Here is a 20,615-nt window from a genome sequence, read left to right as displayed (position 1 = left end):
AAGCCTTAGGTCTGTTTGCTTGTGTCAAGAAATTACAGTTTAAATGATGCACAGATTGGGGGAGTACAGAAAAAAATAGATAATACTTCTTTCCAGTGTTTTGAATGCATATGTAACCTGCTCAGTCAGGTTCTTTTGTGATCACCAGCATAGACTTTCCGGGAAACTGGGGCAGTGCCTGTGTTACATGTCACCATAGTTTTTGAAACCTCTTTTAAGTTTGAATGTTTTAGATGGAGTTTCCTTAGCAGATCGTATTTTTTCATTCACATCAACAGATTCACATGATCTCTTTGTGGTGAGAGCTGTATCTCTTTATGATGAAGTTTGTGGTGCTAACAGTCTGTCTTGGCGAACTCTGAATGCAGTTGGGAGTTGCAAACAAAATCAGAAAGTTCAAATATAAAAACATCCATCTGGGCTTTGAAATATGCCAAAGGCTTCATTCTCACCAGTATATGTAAACTCAGTGAGTACACAATACATGCACCCAGCTGTTTTTTGTCGTGCCTTTAAACTCTACTGGAACTGTTTAGCTTAACAGCAAATGCAATGACAGATACTTCATATTAGCGTAAGTTTTATTTCTCTGGGACCTTTCAATGCTAGGAACATTAGCCGCCGTCATTTTTCTTTTCTCATTTTTCTATTTCTGAATCCCTGGCTTTGCTGTTGCTTTTTTATTTATTTATTTTTTAAAAAAATTAGATTTAACTGCTTTCTTCTCTCCTTTACAGAACTGGGCATTTTGCTCTCCATTGCACTGGTTCCGCTGTCAGCACACTCATGTAATCCAGGCAAATCCCCTGCATACAATTGTGTTACAAAACCATAGACACGAGGTTAACTTGGAGTGGTCGTTAGCCAAGCCCTCCACTGTGGCTCCTAAAATAAATTGCTGCTAATGCTGCTGCCATATGGCTGACAAACATGAGCTCTCTACAGCCTTTTGATTTCCTAGCTCATGCTTTCAAGTGTGCTGGCTCTTAAACAAGGCTTCTCCTCCCACATTATTTGTAGTTTATCTCCTGAGTGGTGAACTCAGGAAGCACGCAAGTGTGTCAGAAGAATAAATAACTTGATTCAGCTGTCCACCTCGGTTAGTGGCTCTGCAGTGCTGGGCTGCCTCCCGGCTGCACTCGGCCGGGCTCTGGCCTGCCGTGGTCTGGGCACCAGGGCGTGCTGCTTGAGGTACAGCTGTGAGAGCAGAGGGCTTCAGGTTACCCCTGTGTAGCACTGGCCCCTAGTGGAAGTTCCTGGACCCTCCATCACGTCGGGTTCACTATTAAGCGTGCTTCCCGTTTCCAGATTGCTTTTAAACCCAAAAAACCCAGCAGAGCTGTTGCTTCTCTCTTCGAACATTTTGCTAAATACTGGCATTTGAGTTGTTAAGCAGCAATGCACATCTGTAGCACTGAATTAAAGGATGATACTAATTACTTTCTTTTTTTAAAGTTTCTCATTGCTTTGGCAGGTTCTCTTGGTGTTTGCATGCATAAGCTGTTGCTTAATAAAGCAAATGGGAGTATAGTATTTCACCTTATATTTTTTAACATGTCTGTCTGCCATCTCAGATCACTTAGTGTAATTGTATATAATACTTAGCTGAAGACTTGTAATGAAAATCTGCAGACAACATCTGAAATGAAAGATGTAGAATTCTTACTGCAAATATTGGCACCAGTGCAGCATTCACGAGTGCAAATTCAAAGGAGATGGTTTGATCTGTGTGAAGCCACCCAGTTCTTAGAACTCAAACACTGACGTAAGAAAAACATGTCAGAGGAGACAAGACCTGTCATGTGTGATGAAATTTTTACTCTCATTCCTTGTCATTAGCTTTTGTGCTATGATCTCAGTACAAACCAGGAACACTGTTGTAAACCTTCATGTTTTTTTCTGAGCTGTTGTAATTCTGGTTCAGGGTTGCCTGTGTGGGGGACTGAAAAAAGAAAAGATTGCTATGTGAGAGTGACCATTCTGGCCTTGTACAGGTGAGGGCCTTTGGCAAGATTGATCATTGATTGATTCCTCCCTTTCTGCCCTAGGATGTGAGTTCATGTCATCTTTCTGACAAATGATGTTACAAACCTCTTAATATCTAGCAGATATTATGTTCCTGAGTCGTTAACATTTATTATGGCATTTGAGCATCATCACGCTCTCTCTGTGTAACTTTTCTCTGTGTAACTTGGAAGATAAGTAGTATTTGATGAGTACTGAAAAGGAATTTTGCTCAGTGTTCTGGTATTTTATACTTTAAAATCTCTCTCCTAGTTTTCACCTTGCTGGCTGTAGCCCACAGATAGGTACTACCTGGCTTTGAATCTGCCTCATGTTTCCACTCAGATGTTCTTAACTGTCCTTTCTTAACCTGTCCTTTCTGCCATTTGGCAAATCTAAAAAAAGTTTTGCTCTTTTGTTTTGTTCTGCAAATATAACCACAAATCGTGCTTGACTTTGTGCTTCTTAGGATAAGTATTGAAAAAGGAATTTTCTATACTGTATATGAAAAATACTTTTATGTAAGTAAAAAAGAAAAGAAAAAAAAAAAGGTACCTTTATGCCTGTTCTGCTTCTCTAAGAAGTTGTCTGTGTTTTTTAATGTTGAGATATTTACAAGTTTAGTGTCCAGAAAACAACTTGAGTTAGTATGTTAGCATTGCAAAAGATCTTCAAGCCCTCAGGAGGCAGCTTAACTTCTGAAAGCTTAGTGGAGAATCTGTTAAATCAGCAAAAGAATATTGAGTTCCTGGTTGAGATTTGAAAAATGCTTGTTTCCAAAACAGAGTATGTTGAATTATGTCTTCCACTGAAATAGCCAACCAAAAGACAGAAATGTAGGAATAATAAACAGAATAGAAGTGTAAGCCTTTGCAAAAACAAGGGGATTTTAATGTGGAAAAATTTACAGGCATGAATATATTATAGCATCACTCAGACTTGAAAAAACAAAGTTCTGGAGGATGATATGTAACCAAGTTTTCATCACCAGTTTACGCAGTTAAATACTTCAAAATGTCAGAAACTACAGGTTTTCTGAAGTAGAAATTATTGCTGTCTGGCTTATTGATAGAAACAGATATGGGGAAAGGGTTTCTTTCTATGCTAATGAAACAGTGTTGTATCTTCAGCTGTTGATGCTGGTGCTCTCAAAGGCATATATAAGAACATTGCAACTTGATCCATATCTTTTCCAAGTAGCATGTATTTAGACCACTTTAACTTCTGCTTAGGGAGCAGGACATGATGGCATTACTGTTCTGTCTTCATAATGGATTGTGGCTGTTTTTTTTTTTTTTAGTGTGTTTTCAGTGATGGATGGGTATTCTACTGTTTTTGTGATCTTTTACTATGTACAGGTTTTGTGCAAAAATAAAAACTTCTAAGCTGTGTGTGGTGAAGAATTTCCATAAAATTGGGTTGTATGTTAGCCATATCATTGTGGACTGATGATTAATGGTCAGAACAGTCTTTCCACTTTTATTTTTATTCCATGTGGGGATATGGAGGCTCAGTTGTTACCAACAGCAATCAGTAAGCATTGTTGTTTGTGTTATCAAATACTTTTCAGTGTTGTTTCACAAAGAAGGAAGTTGAGATCTGCTTCTTTGCTGGTTTTTATACGCACACATTTTCTCTCCCCAGCTACCATAATCTGCACAAGCACTTTTATTTGACTGGGAACTTTTTTCCTAAAATAAGAAAATTAACTTTAGTCATACAAAAGCATTAATAGAATCATAGAATCACCAAGGTTGGAAAAGACCTAAAAGATCATCCAGTCCAACCGTTCACCTATTCCCAATAGCTCCCACTAAACCATGTCCCTCAACGCAACATCCAGTCTTTCCTTGAACACCCCCAGGGTCGGTGACTCCACCACCTCCCTGGGTGGAGTCCCTGGTAATACAGGGAGAGGGAAATTGTTTAATAAATTCTCTAGATAGATCATGGCCATCAGGGTAGGAGAAGCAAGAGACCTGCCTAGGTAGTCCTGTAAAATCAATAGACATCCTAGCAAACTGTTTCTGTGGAGGTCATTTTTACATAAGTATTGCCGTGGTATTTTTCCCTATTTCCACTTCTTTTCAGTGGTCTGTGGGGACAGGACAAGGGGAAATGGCCCTGAACTTGATCACTGATATGTGAAGGAACTTCTTCACAGTAAAGGGTGATGGAGCACTGGAACAGGCTGCCCAGGGAGGTTGTGGATTCTCCTTCTCTGGAGATATTCAAGATCCACCTGGATGCCTACCTGTGCAGCCTGCTGTAGAGAGCCTGCTTTGTAGGGGGGATTGGATCTAGTGATCTCTAGAGGTCCCTTCCTGCCCCTACAATTCTGTGATTGTGTGATTTTATTCAGGGTAAACTTACTTTGGGATAAACTCCTTCCTTGACTGAAATAAGCCATACTAAGAGAAATGATTCTGCCACAAATGAGGAATGGTACATCTCTCAGTAGATGGTTTAAGGCTTCTTACCTGTACCTCTGCACTATCAAGAGTTTGTAAGGTGGGTACACCTGAAAAGTGTGAAACAAATTGCATTCGAGATCTCATCTGTTAGAAGTTAATAGAGAGTTTCCATCTCGTGCCAAGATTAACATGCCCTGATCTTTACTGAGTTCTGGTAACTTAAAATATGCACTTAATATGCTGCAGCCAATCTTCAAAATCTGCTTATTAGATGCATGCTGTTTCTTATCACAGGCAGTGTGCTGTTATTAATAAGTATCATTGCAGGTTCTCAGGGAATTTTTACAAATACTTACTAGTGTTTATCACATATAAAAAGTGGGACTGAGGACATTCCATTTTGTTACAGCTTCAGCTGTTTCAGTGAGACTGAGTACTTGGAGCAACAGATGTCTGTTTAGAGTGGAATAATTCTGCATGTACTGAACAGCAATCTGTTCATATCCAGAGATCTTTTTTTTTTTTTTTTTTCCTGTCTTTCATTTAATCATTAAAACTGAAGGTGTTAGCCTTCACGTGGTATGGAAGATTCAGATATGAAATTGCTCAGTTTAACTTTGTTGTTCATGTTGGCAACAAAATACATGTGGAATTAAGAATGCAAGATTAAAGGTATGTTGAGCAGTTACAAAATTAGTTAATGAGCAAGTATATAGTAATTTCATTATAGTTGTCTGATGTGATATATTTTCCATTGACTGATATCTCTTGATCAATTAGAATTGTATAGGAGCTTTAGCATACTGATAAGTTTCACTAGGAACTATTTTATGTGTGTCTTGCTGTGTTGCTTTGAGGCCTCTGTATAAGAATTAATTGAAAACTTTAGCACTTAGTTTCCTTTGCTACTGTTTCACACACTTTTGTTTCAGATCCAGGTGACAGCAATCCCTGGTATAACAAGCAAATAAAATCCTGCTTGTGGAGTGGGTTGTTTTGTTGGTATTGGTTTTTGTTGTTGGAGGGACAGAGTGCCGCTCACCCCCTCCCTGAAGTTGGTTTCCTCCTCTAGGACGGCAGTGTCGGTCAGTAGACAGTTTATGTACAATGCAGCATGTCTTTTATTTCTCATGAAGCCCCACTGTTGAAGTGTTGCATTGTTTGGAAGGACAGATTTGTGACTGTTTTCCAATTACTGCCTTGAGATCATAAGAGGAGCAGAAAATAAACGTGTCCTAGTTGAACTAAATTTTCCCTTGAGTCCAGTGCCATCTATGTTAACTTATTCATTAGCCATGATAGCTGACAGAAATATTATAAATATTAGATATTTGTAGTGGGGCTTTTACTACAAATTCTAGGTCGTCTTTGTTCTTTGTAGAAACTATTTCTAGTTTGGAGTTGAGAAGTTACTCAGATATAAAAGGGATCCATCTTTTACTTTATTTTTTTAATATATTCAGCCTGCCCGTGCAAAAATTCTTGGATAGTTTTTATTAATCTGCTTTTTCACTAAATAAAGAGTTGTCCAAGAATCCTCTTGTCCAAGTGTTTGGACATTCTGTTCAAGCACAAGCTTCTGTGGTTTAAAGAGCAACGTGGCTAAATGATTGTCACTATTTGTATTTAACCAACTCACTGCAAGAGTTTAGATTTGGTGCGCTGGCATGTGCAAATTTTTTTTGTTGTTATTCTTTATTCTGCAGATAACTAAGGTAAGCATCAACTTCTGCTTCAAAACTCTTGAAGTACTTGCTTGAGTATCTCTTAGATTGTTTTCACTATAGCTAAAGTTTATTTAAATAATGTGATCCATAAAATATGGTAGTCACCATGGTGATATATCATCCCTCTCACCTGTGAGAGTCTCCTCTGGCAAAGATGCTGATTTACTTTCCACCAGTGTTATGGTAGATATCCATCTTATGTGTGTTGGCTCAGCTTGCAATACAAAACACTCCTGTTGCAGTTAAATCACGCTTCAAAGGTTCTGCGCTTGATGGAATGGGCAAGTAATTTGCTTAGAGTTTAAAAATATAAAAGCATGCATCTGGCATTCTTGGCTGTGTAAAGTTGATAGCAACCACAAGTGCTATGGGCAGCACAAAGGCATTAGAGGAGCTTTTAGTTACTCTCAGTCCTGCTGCTGTGGGAGTTTGCATGTTAATAATGCTTTGGGGGGGGGAGGAGGGGGGACTGCAGCTCTATCGGGTATTCTGCATTCAGTGTGTACAGCAAGCTGTCTGTTGGTATGAAAATGAGCAGGGTAGGTTTAAAGTGACTGATGCCATCGTGAACTGGTATTAGGTTGTGTCAAGTAAAAGCACATTCCTCTTCTCTGTCAGCAGTAAATGTTGAGCTTGTTTTAACTACGTGAGCAAAGGTAGTTATTACATTTCTTTTCTCTGTTCTTGTTTCTTTCTCTGCTGAATCCACACAACTACAGCTCTGAGCTAAGGGCTGTAAAGGGGGTGTGCTTCTCCTCCTTTGATGGCATGTGACCTTTAATTCCATGGTAGCATGTTCTTTAGGGGGGTGGATGTAGGGTTTAGGTTAAATGATGTCCTGACTGCTATACGTGTTTTACTAAATTGCAAGAGCAATCTTGTTAGAACTGCAATAAACTTGTAAAAGGGTACAAAAGCAAAGGACAAGTTATTAGCTAATACTCCTAATTCCAACATAGGTCTGTCAGTAGTTAGTTTAAGCTATTTACAGGGCCCATAAGGGACTTGAGATCAGTTGCTGTGATAAGGGGTTCTAGTTTTCCAGCCTTCTGAAGAATTCAATTCCAGTAATCCTCTCTTTCTTCCTTCCCCTGAAGGTCATCACATTCCACTTTCCTAGATTAAAGGATGTTACCAGAACTGTTGCACAACTCCTGTGCAAGAACAATTGGCAAGGGTGGTGTCTGAGTAGGCCTTCTCTGAGTGATCTGAAAATGAAGCTGTGCTGGAACTGCCAGGAAAGCCAGCTGCTGGAGGAGTGTTGCAGGCCTGGCAGTCTTTCTAGGCCTTCAGATGAGTAGATGAGGACAGAGCTCTGAGCTTTAGAAAACATCTGGGCTGGGAAGGGATTTTTGAAGATCTGTATGAATACCTGAATGTGATTTGGGTAGGTGTGGAATTAGCAACACCGGTACCTGGTCACTGCTGTCTCCAAGCAATGCGTGCTTCAGCTTTGTGCTCATGGAGCCCATGGCAAAAACTGTAGAAGCAGGTAAGAGCCTGCTACACCAGTGGGGCTGAATCCCAGCTCATATTAACAAAGATTAAGACTGAGTGTATGCTTCTTGCTTTATACTGTAAACTGTACTCAAAATAACACTTGATATTCCTCTTACAATAGTAGAATCCTTAGAGTTGGAAGGGACCTTTAAAGGTCATTTAGTTCAGCTCCTCTGCAGTGAACAGGGATGTGCACAACTACATCAGGTTGCACACGGCATGGTCCAGCCTCACCTTGAAAGCTTCCAGGGACACGGGGCATCAACCACATCTCTGGGCAGCCTGTTCCAGTGCCTCGCTGTAAAAGACTTCAAGTGCAGAATTTTGTATTGGTGTAGAAGACTAAGCTCAATGATGTGCAGAGGAGAAGAGCTGCATATGGTGCAGGAAGAAGGGAAGCTAGAGGAACCTCTGCCAGGTTCTTGTTCATGCTGTCTGCACACTTGACTTCGTTCACCACAACTGCCATTCTTTCTCAGACAGTGGTAATGATGCATGGTTGGTACTGAGAAGTCACCATTGGATATACTCTTATGATCTCAGTAATTTTGTTGTGTTTGTGGCAACAAGTTTTTAGAGAGAGAATCAATTAAGCTGACAGCTCTGGAGCAGAGTAAAAGCTGACAAGCTTCTCAGGCCACAGGCCTTTGAAGAATGCAGCTGTCTTCCAAGTTTGTCTGTTGCTTTAGTAGTTGCTTATGTCTCTGTAGAGAGCTGTGCATAAAACTCGTATCTCAAAGCACTCTTCAGTATGTAAGGACAAATCTAGAATCATTAACTCATTTTATGAGAGTTTATGGAAGACTGTGGAGCAATTGCCAACTACAAATTAAGGTTGCTTTTTCATCTTTAGCCTGGAAGGTTCCTGGCAATTTGGAAAACTATGAAGGTGTGGAAGTTTCATCTTCTGCTTAGCTGTACTGTAAACTCCGTGCTGTGTGGTATGGGAGAATCTGCATTCTTGGCTGTGTAAGAGGGGCAGATCGCAGCAGTTACATCCAGCAGTGTAAGTTATCTCAGTGCTCCTGCAGCCGTGAAATTTCATGTTTAATTTGATAGAATTACTGACATGAAATGTTGTCAAAAGTTGTGCATTTCTGTACAGGGACAAGCAGATACATCTTTCTCAGGAGATAATGTGTAGCTTTTTTTTTTTTTTTTTTTCCTTGTATATAGGTTGTTCTTCTAAGCTGGCCTTAGCCATTTGTGGTTTTATTGTTTGCCTGAACGTTAGAAATGCAAGCAATGCCATTTAGCCCACTATCTCTTGTCTCTGGACTAGGCCTAGTTTGATTCTTTGTTTGTGGGATTTTTTGTTTTAGGGTTTTGTGAGATTTAACAAATACAACAAAACATTGCAGGTTGGGGTATCTGAATAACCAAGTCATTAGTTTGGAAACATAGGAAGAAGCTGAATCTCAGCTAGATCAGCAAAGATCAGGGTCTGATCTAATGTGAGCCAGTTACAAAGTAAGTTTCATAAACGCAAGAAGCATTTTAATGAAGTCTTGCTGGTTTGGGGTGAAGAAGGGAAGAAAAATTAAGCTCCTTTGGAAACTCTAGGGGATAAAAGATTAAGAAAGCAAGCTGTTAATGGAGGAGAAGGGAAGTTTTAAATGGCAGCAAATACAATTAAAAGTACCAGCTCCTGCCCACAAATAACAGACCAAGTTTTGCAAACTCAACAGGTTTCATTCCTTTTTGTTACATTTCTTTGATGGGATTTTGCCTTTGATTCTGTGGTGGTGGGTGGAATGTCTGATACTCTTGGCTACAAATACTGTATAGGTTCTTAAAACTGCATTTGTTCTGGCATAGGAGCTTAGCTGTGTGGGTGTGAATGTTTCGTTGAGGCTTGGTGTTTGTTTTGGGTGATCACCTTATGTTATCTACAGCTTTAAAGGGGGGCTATTGATATCTAGCAGCCAACTTCACTGTGGTATACATCAGCACTGCTGTAGATTTAGTGCTTAAGTATATGAATTACTCTTTTGGTGAAGGTAATGTCTAGATGATCAATTATCCAAAAAATATACTGCGTGGACCTGAGACAAGCAACTATAAATGTTACCTATTGTTGTCTTATCAATGGCATAGTGTTTAAACTTTTAAGCACATTAGAATACTAGCTAATCAGAAATGTATTATTGTCAACTGCTTAGGAAAGATGGTGCAGATCTTTTCCTGGGCAATACAGAAAAGTAATACACTGTGCTGGGTTAGAATTTAGCTGATAAATAGGTTATTCTATGCATATCTGAGTATCTGGGATATTTGAATTTTACTAGCAGTCTGATGTCCTGTGTGCAAATTTTGCCAGGTGTCCAAAAAAAATCAATTCAGAATTGGCTGATCACATGATAAATTGGCTGCTGCTGCTTGTGCATAATGAGCTGGATTATCAGAGGTAATCTGTTTAATTTAAGCCCAGCTTGCTGTCAGTGAGAAAGGTTACGGAGCAGCCGCTTGATCAGTTCAGCAGGCAGATCTGAGAGGAATGTCGTCATTCCGTCAATACAGACAGGCAGGAAAATATATGGTGAGAAGCCCCAGCTGATCAATATAATGATACCAATATTCGTTAGCTATTCAAACTATAAACCAACCATTCTTTAGCAGGCAGGTATCAGTGAATTTTGAACAAACTTTGCAGCTTGTTTAAAAGCAGCTTATTGTACTGTTTTGATACTCTTTTGATACATTTCAGGTATGGAAAAATTAGGGGGGGTAGATTAGACAGTTATGCTTGTTCTTCTCCATTCAGTAACAGCCTTATCAGAAAATGAGAAACTAATCTTGATTAAAAGAGAAAGAAGAGACTGAATTCTAGTTTGTGTTTAATTTTAACACTTCTGTAAGCACAAGTTTTGCATTTGTAGTCTGTACCTAAGTGAGAAGAGATCTTGTGCTGCAGTTACACATGTGGTTTATGAATGTTGTTTCTATTGTCTTCATTTCTTTTCTAGGGAGAGAGTGTGTGCAGCAGCTAGCAGAGAACACAAGGTATTTCAGGAGACGACTGAAAGAGATGGGCTTTATCATCTATGGAAATGAAGATTCCCCTGTTGTGCCTCTGATGCTGTACATGCCAGCAAAAATTGGGTAGGTTTAACAGATTTTTTTTTTTGCCCATCTGCTTTAAAGTTAGCATGCTACAAGAGTATTAAGACTTTTCTAAATGTAAAGAAAGACTGTTTTGAAACATGGCATGTAGTGGCAAAGCTTGTTCTTATTCACATATAGAGATTTTTGCATCTTTCTTAAAAATGTTTGGCATTAGATTAGATGGTTTTTTGGTGGGTTTTTTTTTTGTTTGTTTTTTGTTTTTTGTTTTTTTTTTTTCAATTTGAGTGTTCCCATGATAAGCACTTCAAAAAGCAGTACATCCTGTGGCTCTGTAATGTGCCTCAATTGAATTTAATTGGTAGAAACAAACAATTTTGAAATAGCAGAAGCATTTGCTTTGGGATATTGCAGCAGGGGGCATTCCTCATATAGTCAAACTTCTGAGCCTTAGTTCCTGTTTCCTATCTGAAGGATTTTCAGGCTTAGGTTACAAATCCATTTAGAAAGAGCCTGCCAAAAGACCAGCCTCTGCCACATATAATCTTTCAGCTTTGTTAGAACTTAATACAGTGAAAGCTTTTGAGGAAGACCACCTTGGGATTGAGTTAAAGAGAGCCTTTGTAATTAGATGTTCTACCTCCCTGAGAAAGAACTGGAAGCTCCAACTTGTGGTGTTAAAGGCTTGTTTAACGAAGGCATTTATAGGTAAACATACTAAGACCTTTGTGCTGTCACTGCTCTGTCTCTAAGGTGTCATTCTGACCAATTTTCCTTGATTTATTTTTTTATTTATTTATTTATTTTGGCAGTGCATTTGGGCGTGAGATGCTAAAGCGGAACATTGGTGTTGTGGTTGTGGGCTTCCCTGCAACTCCCATCATCGAGTCCAGAGCCAGATTCTGTTTGTCTGCAGCTCATACCAAAGAGATGCTTGATACGGTAAGTGTCTCATCTTGTCTCTGTCTTGCTCGTGTCTTCTGTAAACAGAGATAACAATTCTAGTTTTCCTGGGTTCTTTTTGTTGTGTTGGGTTTTTTTGTTTTTTTAAAGAATGGTTTGGTATACGATTTGTGTTTGGTATACAAATTAATTAAACCTGATGTTCAAAGTTGTCTGTAGTAAAGTGGACGCCATCTCCAACAAATCAGAACAGCCTTCTTCAGTAAATTTCAGGGACTTTTTCCCATTTCACATATGCAAGAGAGATGGTCTGATTCCCTTGAGATACTTTTTTTTCCTTTGTTAAATGGGAGCATAGTGACATTCTCAATTAGCTCTGTGAAAGATCATGGTTATTGGAAGAGGTGCTTGAGGAAAGACAAGAATATGATCAGAGGAACTGCAGGCTGGACAACCTCACCTTGATCCTTGGAAGGGTGATGAAGTAAAAAAATTCCTTGAAACTAAACTACTTCCAAGCCTATTACGGACAAGGTGGTTGGGAATAGTTATTGTAGAATTATGAAGGAGAACTTGTGCCCAGTGCTCAGGTATGATCAGGTGGAGACACTTTATAATGTGAACAGCAAATAGGAGTTGTAGTTTAAGCAAATCCTTACCAGCATATCAACAACAAAAAATGTAGTCTTAAGCCTTTAATCCTTAGCTGCCACACAGTTTCTACATCAGTAACGAAAAATGGCCCTTCTTGATTTTAGATTTGCTAGGAAGAGTAGTAAGGCAGTAGCATGTAGAGCTTGATAAGTGTATCAGGTGCAGCTCTGTACCAGTAGAACCACTTGCTTTATATCTGTGTTGCTGTACTTATCGCTTTCAAACTATTTCTGCCCTTTAAGACCTGAAGGATTCCACCCTGACACTCCAACAACCAGCTGTTAAAGGGGTTCCTTTCCCAGCTACTTGTCCTGTTACTTTTCCTGTAATTATGCTAAGTAAATTGTTTCTGTTCTAAATAATTCTGAAATGCTGTTTTTTGAGAGCTCTCTCCTTCTCTTTCTTTTCTCTATTGTAAAATCAGTAATACTAGACTTAAATTACTTGGAGCATAGCATTAGAAATGAGTGCATTGAAACAAATGGGGGAGCAATAGCTTCTGATCGGGTAGACACAGGAGAATGAATGGGAAATAGGTGGGAGGAGGGGAAAAAAGAAAATGTAAGTCTCTGAAATCGTATTCCTGCACGGTGAGCTGCAACTTAAACTGAGCGAACTTGATGTGCTGATGCTATCTGAGCAATCACACCATCTTGCTGTCTGCTACTCTGTCTTCTCCTGGTGACTAACTGGCTGGTTTCACAGGGTATTTATAGGCACTATACTTGCTCTCTTCTAAATCCAATCTGCAATTTTTATTACTCTGCTTAAAAAAGCGCTCTTTTCTTATCAGTCTACTTACACGTCTTCTAGCTTTCCAGAAAGTTTTGTGTGTTTAGCTCTGAGGACTCACTTCTGAAGTATACATCTAGGTGCTAAATGCTCCAAACCAAGGAAAATGCTTGTTTAATATATTGGGGTTTGTCTGCCTAAGAAAATTAATCCAGGACAAAATGTATGAATTTTGAAGTGAATGAAGAAATCTTGATTTTTATCTTGGTGTGTGAAGGCTTTGTTCCAAGTTGGCATGAAGTGCTTCGGAGTTTAAAGTGACTGCATGCCCTGAACCCAGAACAATGGCAAGTGGAGTTAATAAGTAGCAAGTCTTTGTGTCAGTGACTGTGTTCTGCTTTTCTGCTGACACAGTGAAACAGAATCAGCTTCAGGCAGCTAGTAATTAAGACCATGGTCAGATGGGTTCCCTCTGCTGAACTGTGGCAACGATATCCAAGAGGAAAATAAATGAAGTGAGTAGAAGTGGAGAGAGCTGGCACAGTTTCCACAAGTCAGTGGTACAGAGAACTTGGTAGCCCATCCATGTGTGCATGGATACTAATGCTGTTATTGTGGCATTTTTTTTGTAAATAAAATTAATCTGAGTACAGAGCAAGGGGAGGAGAAGTTTATCTTATACTTGTATAAGATATATACTTGTATACTTGATATTTGTAATGCTTCCTTGTTCTTATTAAATAAAACCATGTGATGGGGAACAGTTCTCAGTTACAATTTTAACCATTTTATGTAAATAAAACTTTCCTGCCTGAAAATATTTGGCTCAGGATCAGAGTGAGGTCCTTCATAACCTGCATCCCTGTGGGTTGGTGCTTTCTTTTTAGTGATGAATAATATATATTACACTCTTGAAATCAGAGTTCACCAATGCCATTTCTTTTGTAGTCTTCGTTAGTCACATGGTCCTTTTTTGTTTTAAATTAATAAAATCCTAAATCTGCATTCAAGAATAACAGTTAACAGACTCTTTCAACAGAAATTAACCTTAAATTGTTTCCATATGGGGTCTTTACTTTAAGCTCTGGCAAACTGTGCCCACGCTCTTGTTTGGTTTTGTTTTTATTGAGGTCTAACTTCTGGTCTTGTCATTCCCCCAGATTTTAGAATGGAGAGGTTCTTGCTGCCAGATATAACAAGCATGAGGGGCCATTGTTTAAAGAAATAAGAACTTGGACTATTCATCCAGGAAGGAAAAGCATGTAGGGATATTAACCTCCATCTGCCAGCTATTCTCAAGAGATAGGCATTTGACCCAGAACATGTTAAAAGTAGAGTGTTGTTGTTGAATTAATGGCATTCTGAAAGAATGCTGAACGTACCTATCTGAACAAATCTAAAATGTAAGGGAGTGCAGAATGCCAGCCTTGGGAGTTCAGAAATCTCACTTAAGTTGGAAGTCATCTTCTGCACATATCTTTGTCACTCACCATGGATAAGATAGATAATTAGTATGACATACTGTTGCACATTTATCTTCAACAGCTGACTTATTTTTACCACCTTGTTCCAGGGATGGTCTCCAGAAAAATAGAAGCTTAAGGTCTGACTTCTAACAAATTCTACTGTGAGCCAGTGTCTTATCAAAGAGATTGCATCATTATAGTGGAGATTCAACTCTTTGAAAGGGTAGATAGCAGCAGGACAAGGGGAAATGGTTTGAAATTGAGGGAGGGAAGGTTTAGGTTGGATGTCAGGGGAAAGTTCTTTACAGAGAGAGTGATGAGGTGCTGGAGCAGCTGCCCAGAGAGGTTGTGGGTGCCCCATCCCTAGAGGTGTTCAAGGCCAGGTTGGATGGGGCCCTGGGCAGCCTGGTCTAGCATTAAGTGGGGAGATTGGTGGCCCTGCATGTGGCAGGGGCATTGGAGATTCATGATCATTGAGGTTCCTTCCAACCCTGGCCATTCTGTGATTATCTGAGCAGGGACTTTCCTCATTTCTTATGCTAGCAAGTGCTTGACTTCTGTAGAACTTCAAATGATTAGCATTCAGGTCATATGGTGAAAGATTTTGCAAGCTCATTAGCAGTGCTCTTGGCCACCCGTTGGCTAGGTGTCCCTCTATGGCTACAGTTAGAGAAAGCTTTTTTCCAGGTGGAAAAAAATGCTTGGGGTCCTATTCAGAATGGCTTTTCATTCCTTGACAAAAAATATCCCATACAATACTTAGCACATCTCTAATTGCACATGGGCAACTCAGTCTAATCAAATACAGATATTTTAAAATACACCAAGAAAAGCTGCTAGCATAAAATATGCTATTTTTCACTATCTTGTAATACAAAAATTATGGTATTTTAGTAGTAGATAGTATACCAACAAATACAGTATTTTCATACTGAACGATAGAAAAAGAGGCATCAAACCTCAAGTACGTTTTCCTGTTTCGGCTATCTTAACCCCCCCAGAAATGGAGGACTGCTTTTTCTCAACTGATCCATGTATGGACAGGCATGGCTTTAATCAGGCTGACAGTGAAAATTAAAGTAGTATTGCTAGCTGCTATGTTTGTGCTTTGGAGTTGGAATAGTCAGGTATGTTCAGAGTCACTGTTGGTGAAATTACTTGTGCCACTCACTTGGTCTGGAGTCTGCCAAATATTAAAACACAAAAAAATTGTGCGTACCTGAAGCTACATCATTCTAGTCTGGTAAATTTCCACTTGGCCTGTGGGCATGCAGAAAGGAAGATGTGCTGATAGCTTTCTTGCATTTGTTTCCCCTGCTGATACACTGTGGTCTCTTTCTCAGGCTTTAAAAGAAATCAATGAAGTTGGGGACCTTTTGCAACTTAAATATTCCCGTCACCGTTTGGTACCTCTCTTGGACCGGCCGTTTGATGAGACTACATATGAAGAAACAGAAGACTGATCTCCCTCCATATGCCTTGGTGGGAGGGACATACCCCCGTGGGACACTCTGTGGCATGCAAGCCACAGTCTGTGAACAACACACTTCTGACTGCTTAGTGTAAAAGACATTTCCTCTCAATACTGAAGTGGCCACCATCAACTCTAAATGGCATTTTGTAAATAGAGAGAGGAGAAGGAGGAAAAAAAAAAAAAGCTTTGATTCATGTGTCTTCAGGGTCTGGCCCTAGAGGTGCTTGGCTTTATTTCTTCACGTTGCTTTTTTTATTTATTTGTCTCAATAAGTTCACAGCAATCCACGTTGGCTGTGACTGATGAGCTCAGTTTTTGTATGCACCAATAGCCTCCCAGATGCTGGCTGAGATGTTGTGAGCATGTGTGATGCTGGCATGGCAGCATTTCCAGTGTCACTGCTACATGTCTGACCTTGTAGTAAGGGGTGAGCTGACCTGTCTGTTGATTGGAGACTTCCTAGAGAAACTGTTGATTGCTAACTTTGACATATTTAACAAGACTGATAATCAACCAAAGCTTTTTTCTTTTGCTGTTACTTGCTTAAAACTTGAATATAGCATTTTTTAAAATAAATGTGTTGCTGACGCATCACTGACAGGACCATTGTTCCCAAACATTATTTAGTTTTACAAGTCTCAGGCAGTAAGACTTCTGAGACTCCAACTACTTTTCCTTCCCAGTATGGATACCAGATTGTCTCCTGGGTTTGACAATAATTATCCTCTTCAAATAGGGTAAGTGGTGGAGAGATTGTATTGTTGCTAGTGAATTTTAAAATGGGGATGATTCGTCTTTTGTCTGACATACTTCTGTGGCGTTTTGTTTTGTTTTTTAAGCTGGTCTTAATGTGTATTGCTTTCTTGATTTCTCATCTTCACATTTCTTTGTCTTTGCTTTAGAACTAGTATGAAACCACAAACAAGCATATCTAGTAGCTGCTAGGTTCTGGAAAGATGTTCTTGGAATTAAGTAAACTATAGCAAGTGTTCTGCTGCTTGTTAAGTCTAGGACCTCTGAATAATCAGACTTACATGATGGATTGGAACTACTTATCTCATACAGGTCTGTGAAAGAATGATTGCTACCTTCTGCCACACTAATTCACTGTTTCTTGTCATGTATGGGATTTTCTTGTTGTGCAAGGCTTTTATGCAGAGAGTATGAACAGCCTGGATCTGTATCAAAATGCTTCAGCTGGCCAGCAAAGTCTCGGTTGGTAGCTGCATATCATGTCTATGTAGGCCTTCCCTGAAAAGCAAATGTCTTCACAATTGCGATTAGTTTGAGATGGTTTTTTTTTTTGTATTTCTGTTACTGTGACATCAAATCAGTGTTCACTGAGCCAATTGCTGTTAATCTTTTCTTTCCAAATTCCACACTGTCCTACTCTGATCGAAGTTTTGAATAGCCTCCTTTGCTTTAGCACACCTAGGAGATGGACTATATCATAGTCATTGTGTCTTGAGTTTTTTCAGTAAGCAAAATGGATTGCTTAAGTGATACCAAAAAATGTTATGAGCAGGATCAGTTGCAGGATAGTTCTTGGTGTGTTTTGTTTTTTCCTTTTTACATACTCCTTCCTCCTTCCAGGCATACAGATTATCTGCAAAAATACTAGTGCTTTAACATTGCATAATTTGGGTTTGGGTTAGCATGATGTTCTTTGCAGAAGTTTTTAAACAAATTCTTCATCTTAAAGTTAAAGCAAACTGCAGTCCAAAGTAATGTGGTGTTTATATAAGTTATTTTATGTTCCTTCTTGCAAGTAACAGGGAAAGAGCTCTTTGGTCCCCGGAACCAAGCAGTTCCACGAGTACATATTGTTGATTAAAGCAGAATTGGTTTCTCTTTTACGCAATATCTTCACATCTTTGTAGATCTTTTTAATATAGCTAAAATTAGAAACATCGTTTTGACTTCTACCATTGCATTTCATAAATTTAATTAGATGAGAATTAAAACTGCTATCAGAATAGGTTTGGGTTAACCATTTCTGTTTCAGTCCCCTAATGCTGATTTGCTGGCCTTCTGGAGCAAGGTGTGTGCAACCCAAGAAGTCTGTAACCTGCATGTGCAGCCTTGCTAGCTATGAAGTAATCTCATTTGTTCAGACACAGAGTAAACTGCAGTTACGTGAGCTTACTTTAACATTCGACCTTCTTCACCTGCATTCTGCCCAGGACAAGCTCTGACATTCCAGCAGATGACCTGCTTTCTGACTTGAAGCAGCTTTACCTCAAAGAATTGTTCTTTTCCTTTCTTGTTTGTAGCAGGGAACAAGAGGAGGTTGGTGCAGGAATCCCCATTCCTGACTCCACTCCTGATACTGTTGACAAAATGGAACAGCTTGAGCTGACAAAACCAGCTGACTCAGAGACATAGGCCATGGATCAGTGGGGAGCTGTTGAGCCTTCTGAGATGTACAGCATGCTTGTATCTGCAGTGTGGTCAGCCAATTTGAACTCTGTGCTGTGTTAAATTAGAGATGGTAATAGCAGACAGTATAAGTCTCCAGTCTTAATCTTGTTCCTGAAATTCAGTTTTAGGGCAACTTATTTTTGGACAGGAGGAAAATGGCTAAATAAATTTCAATAATCCAAATAACTCCTATGTAATGGGTCTGGAACTGTCAGTGTTTTAAAGTTATAAATCACCATGTTGGAATTCCTGTTGTGCTTGTCCCAGTTGTACTTGTTTGAGGAGATGGTGTTCATGCTAAACTTCAGCCTTTAAGTATTTTTCTTCTGTGTTACGCTGTCTGCATAGGACTTTGAATTCCAGGTTTCAAAGACATTTTGGGAATCATCCAGGCCATTAGTAGCATTTGCAAACTAACTACTTGGTCACATTTCTTTGCCATGTCCTTTTGGAAAAGCAACATTTCCAACCTTAACATCGCCAGAAGGCGGTTATTTAGGGGAACCTGCTTTGCCGAACTCTGGTACCTCATAAAACTACTCCTGAAAATGAATATTTCTAACAATGGAGCTTTTTTGTGTAAACAATTCACCGAGCTTGAAAGCCAAGAAAATCATTTCATACCTGTTGAAACACTCTGCTCCCACAGGTGAAGGAGCAGACCACTGCTGGTTTGTGGTAGGTAAGCCTATAGCATGCACACTGTCACTGTGGTGTACGGGGAGGACTGCTGATCTGATGTTTATGTACTGACGAGAAATCCGTCTCCATTCATTTCTACTGTTAGGACGAAAGGAAAGAACCAATCTTGAGAGATCACAAAGAAAAGCTACTTGAGAAATAGACTCCAGTCCCTGCCAACTTCTTTGAGACATTCTAATTGAAAATGACTCTTGGTATTTCTTAAGAGGGACAAAATTCAAAGGAAAATGAAAGCTACTTTTGAACAAAGGATTTTGCCCTGTACTGTACATTGTCTAAACTTATTCATAAATATACAGTAGTTACTTTCCCCATGCCTCTCTAAAGAACTTAGCAAGAAAGAGTTTGCCTCTGCTGAGCTGGGTGATAGAAGTTCAGAAGACTTTAGAAGCTGCTGATTGTATTCTTTTAAGAAAATAGACACTCTTATTTCCCATCAGTGAAGAGTGTGAGATCTGATGCTTGTTAAAATCTGGCCTTTGCAAATCAGAGACCTTTGTCTTGAGGAGCCTGATTTGTGTTTTTTCTAATTTTTTTTTAGTTCTTTGGCAGAGTGGAAACAAAGTAGGGTGGGTTTTTTTCTGTTTGTGTTTGTAACAAAATATTCAGGGCTGCTTTTTTTAATTGCTTTTGGTTTTTTTTTTTTTACACAAGATGTGAACTCATGTATAATATATGTATACGGTGTATTTAACTTTCAGTTTCTGTGTTTTTTTCCTTTTGAAATAGCATCTTTAAAACTATTTTGGTTCTTGGTTTGGTGGTGTAGTATGCTTGTGCTTTAGGCAAAATCTCAGGAGTGAACCAACCAAGCATCTTAAGGTGATTAAGTCATTTAGTGAAGGAATCACATCATCTGTCCTCTTTTGCTGTCTCTTTAAAAAATGTAGAAGTGGAACCTGCTGCACCTTCAAATAGAATAGGAAAGGGGAGTGTTCCAGTGAAATCAGTGATCCAGCCCTGTGCTGTGTGGATGAAGGAAATCTGACTTCCTGATACAGCAGGGGTGGAGAAGGGGGTAGTTGGTCGTCAGTAATTCTCAGTGTGCAGGGATTTTTCATGAGTACTGGAACAAGGATCCTTAAGGTAGGAATGCAACTTCAGTGCCCCAGAGGGATACTTCTCTAAAACTTTTCCGTGCCAAGTAATCAAATACTTTTCCTGCGCAAATATTTATTTCTTTACCTTCAAAACATCCTTTACTTATACCTGTCTTCTCACCAGAAGCAATATGATCTATTCAGGCAGATCATAGGAGAGGTTAGAGAAAAGCTGTGAGCGTGAGCTGTGTGCTTCTTCTGAGACAACATCTTGCAGCATTGTATTTGGAATGCATGAGCTCCCTCAATTCATCACAGAATGGAACTTGTGCAGATTTACTCTGCACTGAGTAAATTGCTTAGTGAAAATGGCTGCAGTTCGTATGCAGCCTGTGAAAGCCAAGCTCGCCGGGATCTCTGTGGCTTGCAGCTTGTTTGGAGCTCAGAGGTAGTGGTGTTCTTTTCTAATGGTGGTGAAGCAGTGAGCTATCAGTGAATGCCTCATACTCATGCCT

At 39.4% G+C, this 20,615-nt stretch overlaps 1 protein-coding gene across 1 annotated transcript in view; it reads left to right on the top strand.

Moving 5' to 3' along the window:
* SPTLC2 (serine palmitoyltransferase long chain base subunit 2) overlaps positions 1–16,528 on the top strand; it is a 59,400-nt gene extending 42,872 nt beyond the window's left edge. The window contains exons 10-12 of the mRNA XM_042866159.1: positions 10,612–10,747; positions 11,521–11,650; positions 15,807–16,528. Coding sequence (XP_042722093.1) covers positions 10,612–10,747; positions 11,521–11,650; positions 15,807–15,926 — 386 coding nt within the window. The 3' untranslated portion in view covers positions 15,927–16,528. The remainder of the gene's footprint in view (positions 1–10,611; positions 10,748–11,520; positions 11,651–15,806) is intronic.
* The last annotated feature ends 4,087 nt before the right edge of the window (positions 16,529–20,615 follow it).

The sequence above is a fragment of the Lagopus leucura genome, unplaced genomic scaffold (genome assembly GCF_019238085.1).
Source record: "Lagopus leucura isolate 7727_CA_CO unplaced genomic scaffold, USGS_WTPT01 Super-Scaffold_1, whole genome shotgun sequence".
NCBI classification, from domain to species: domain Eukaryota; kingdom Metazoa; phylum Chordata; class Aves; order Galliformes; family Phasianidae; genus Lagopus; species Lagopus leucura.
This window is presented reverse-complemented; position numbering and strand designations above follow the sequence as displayed.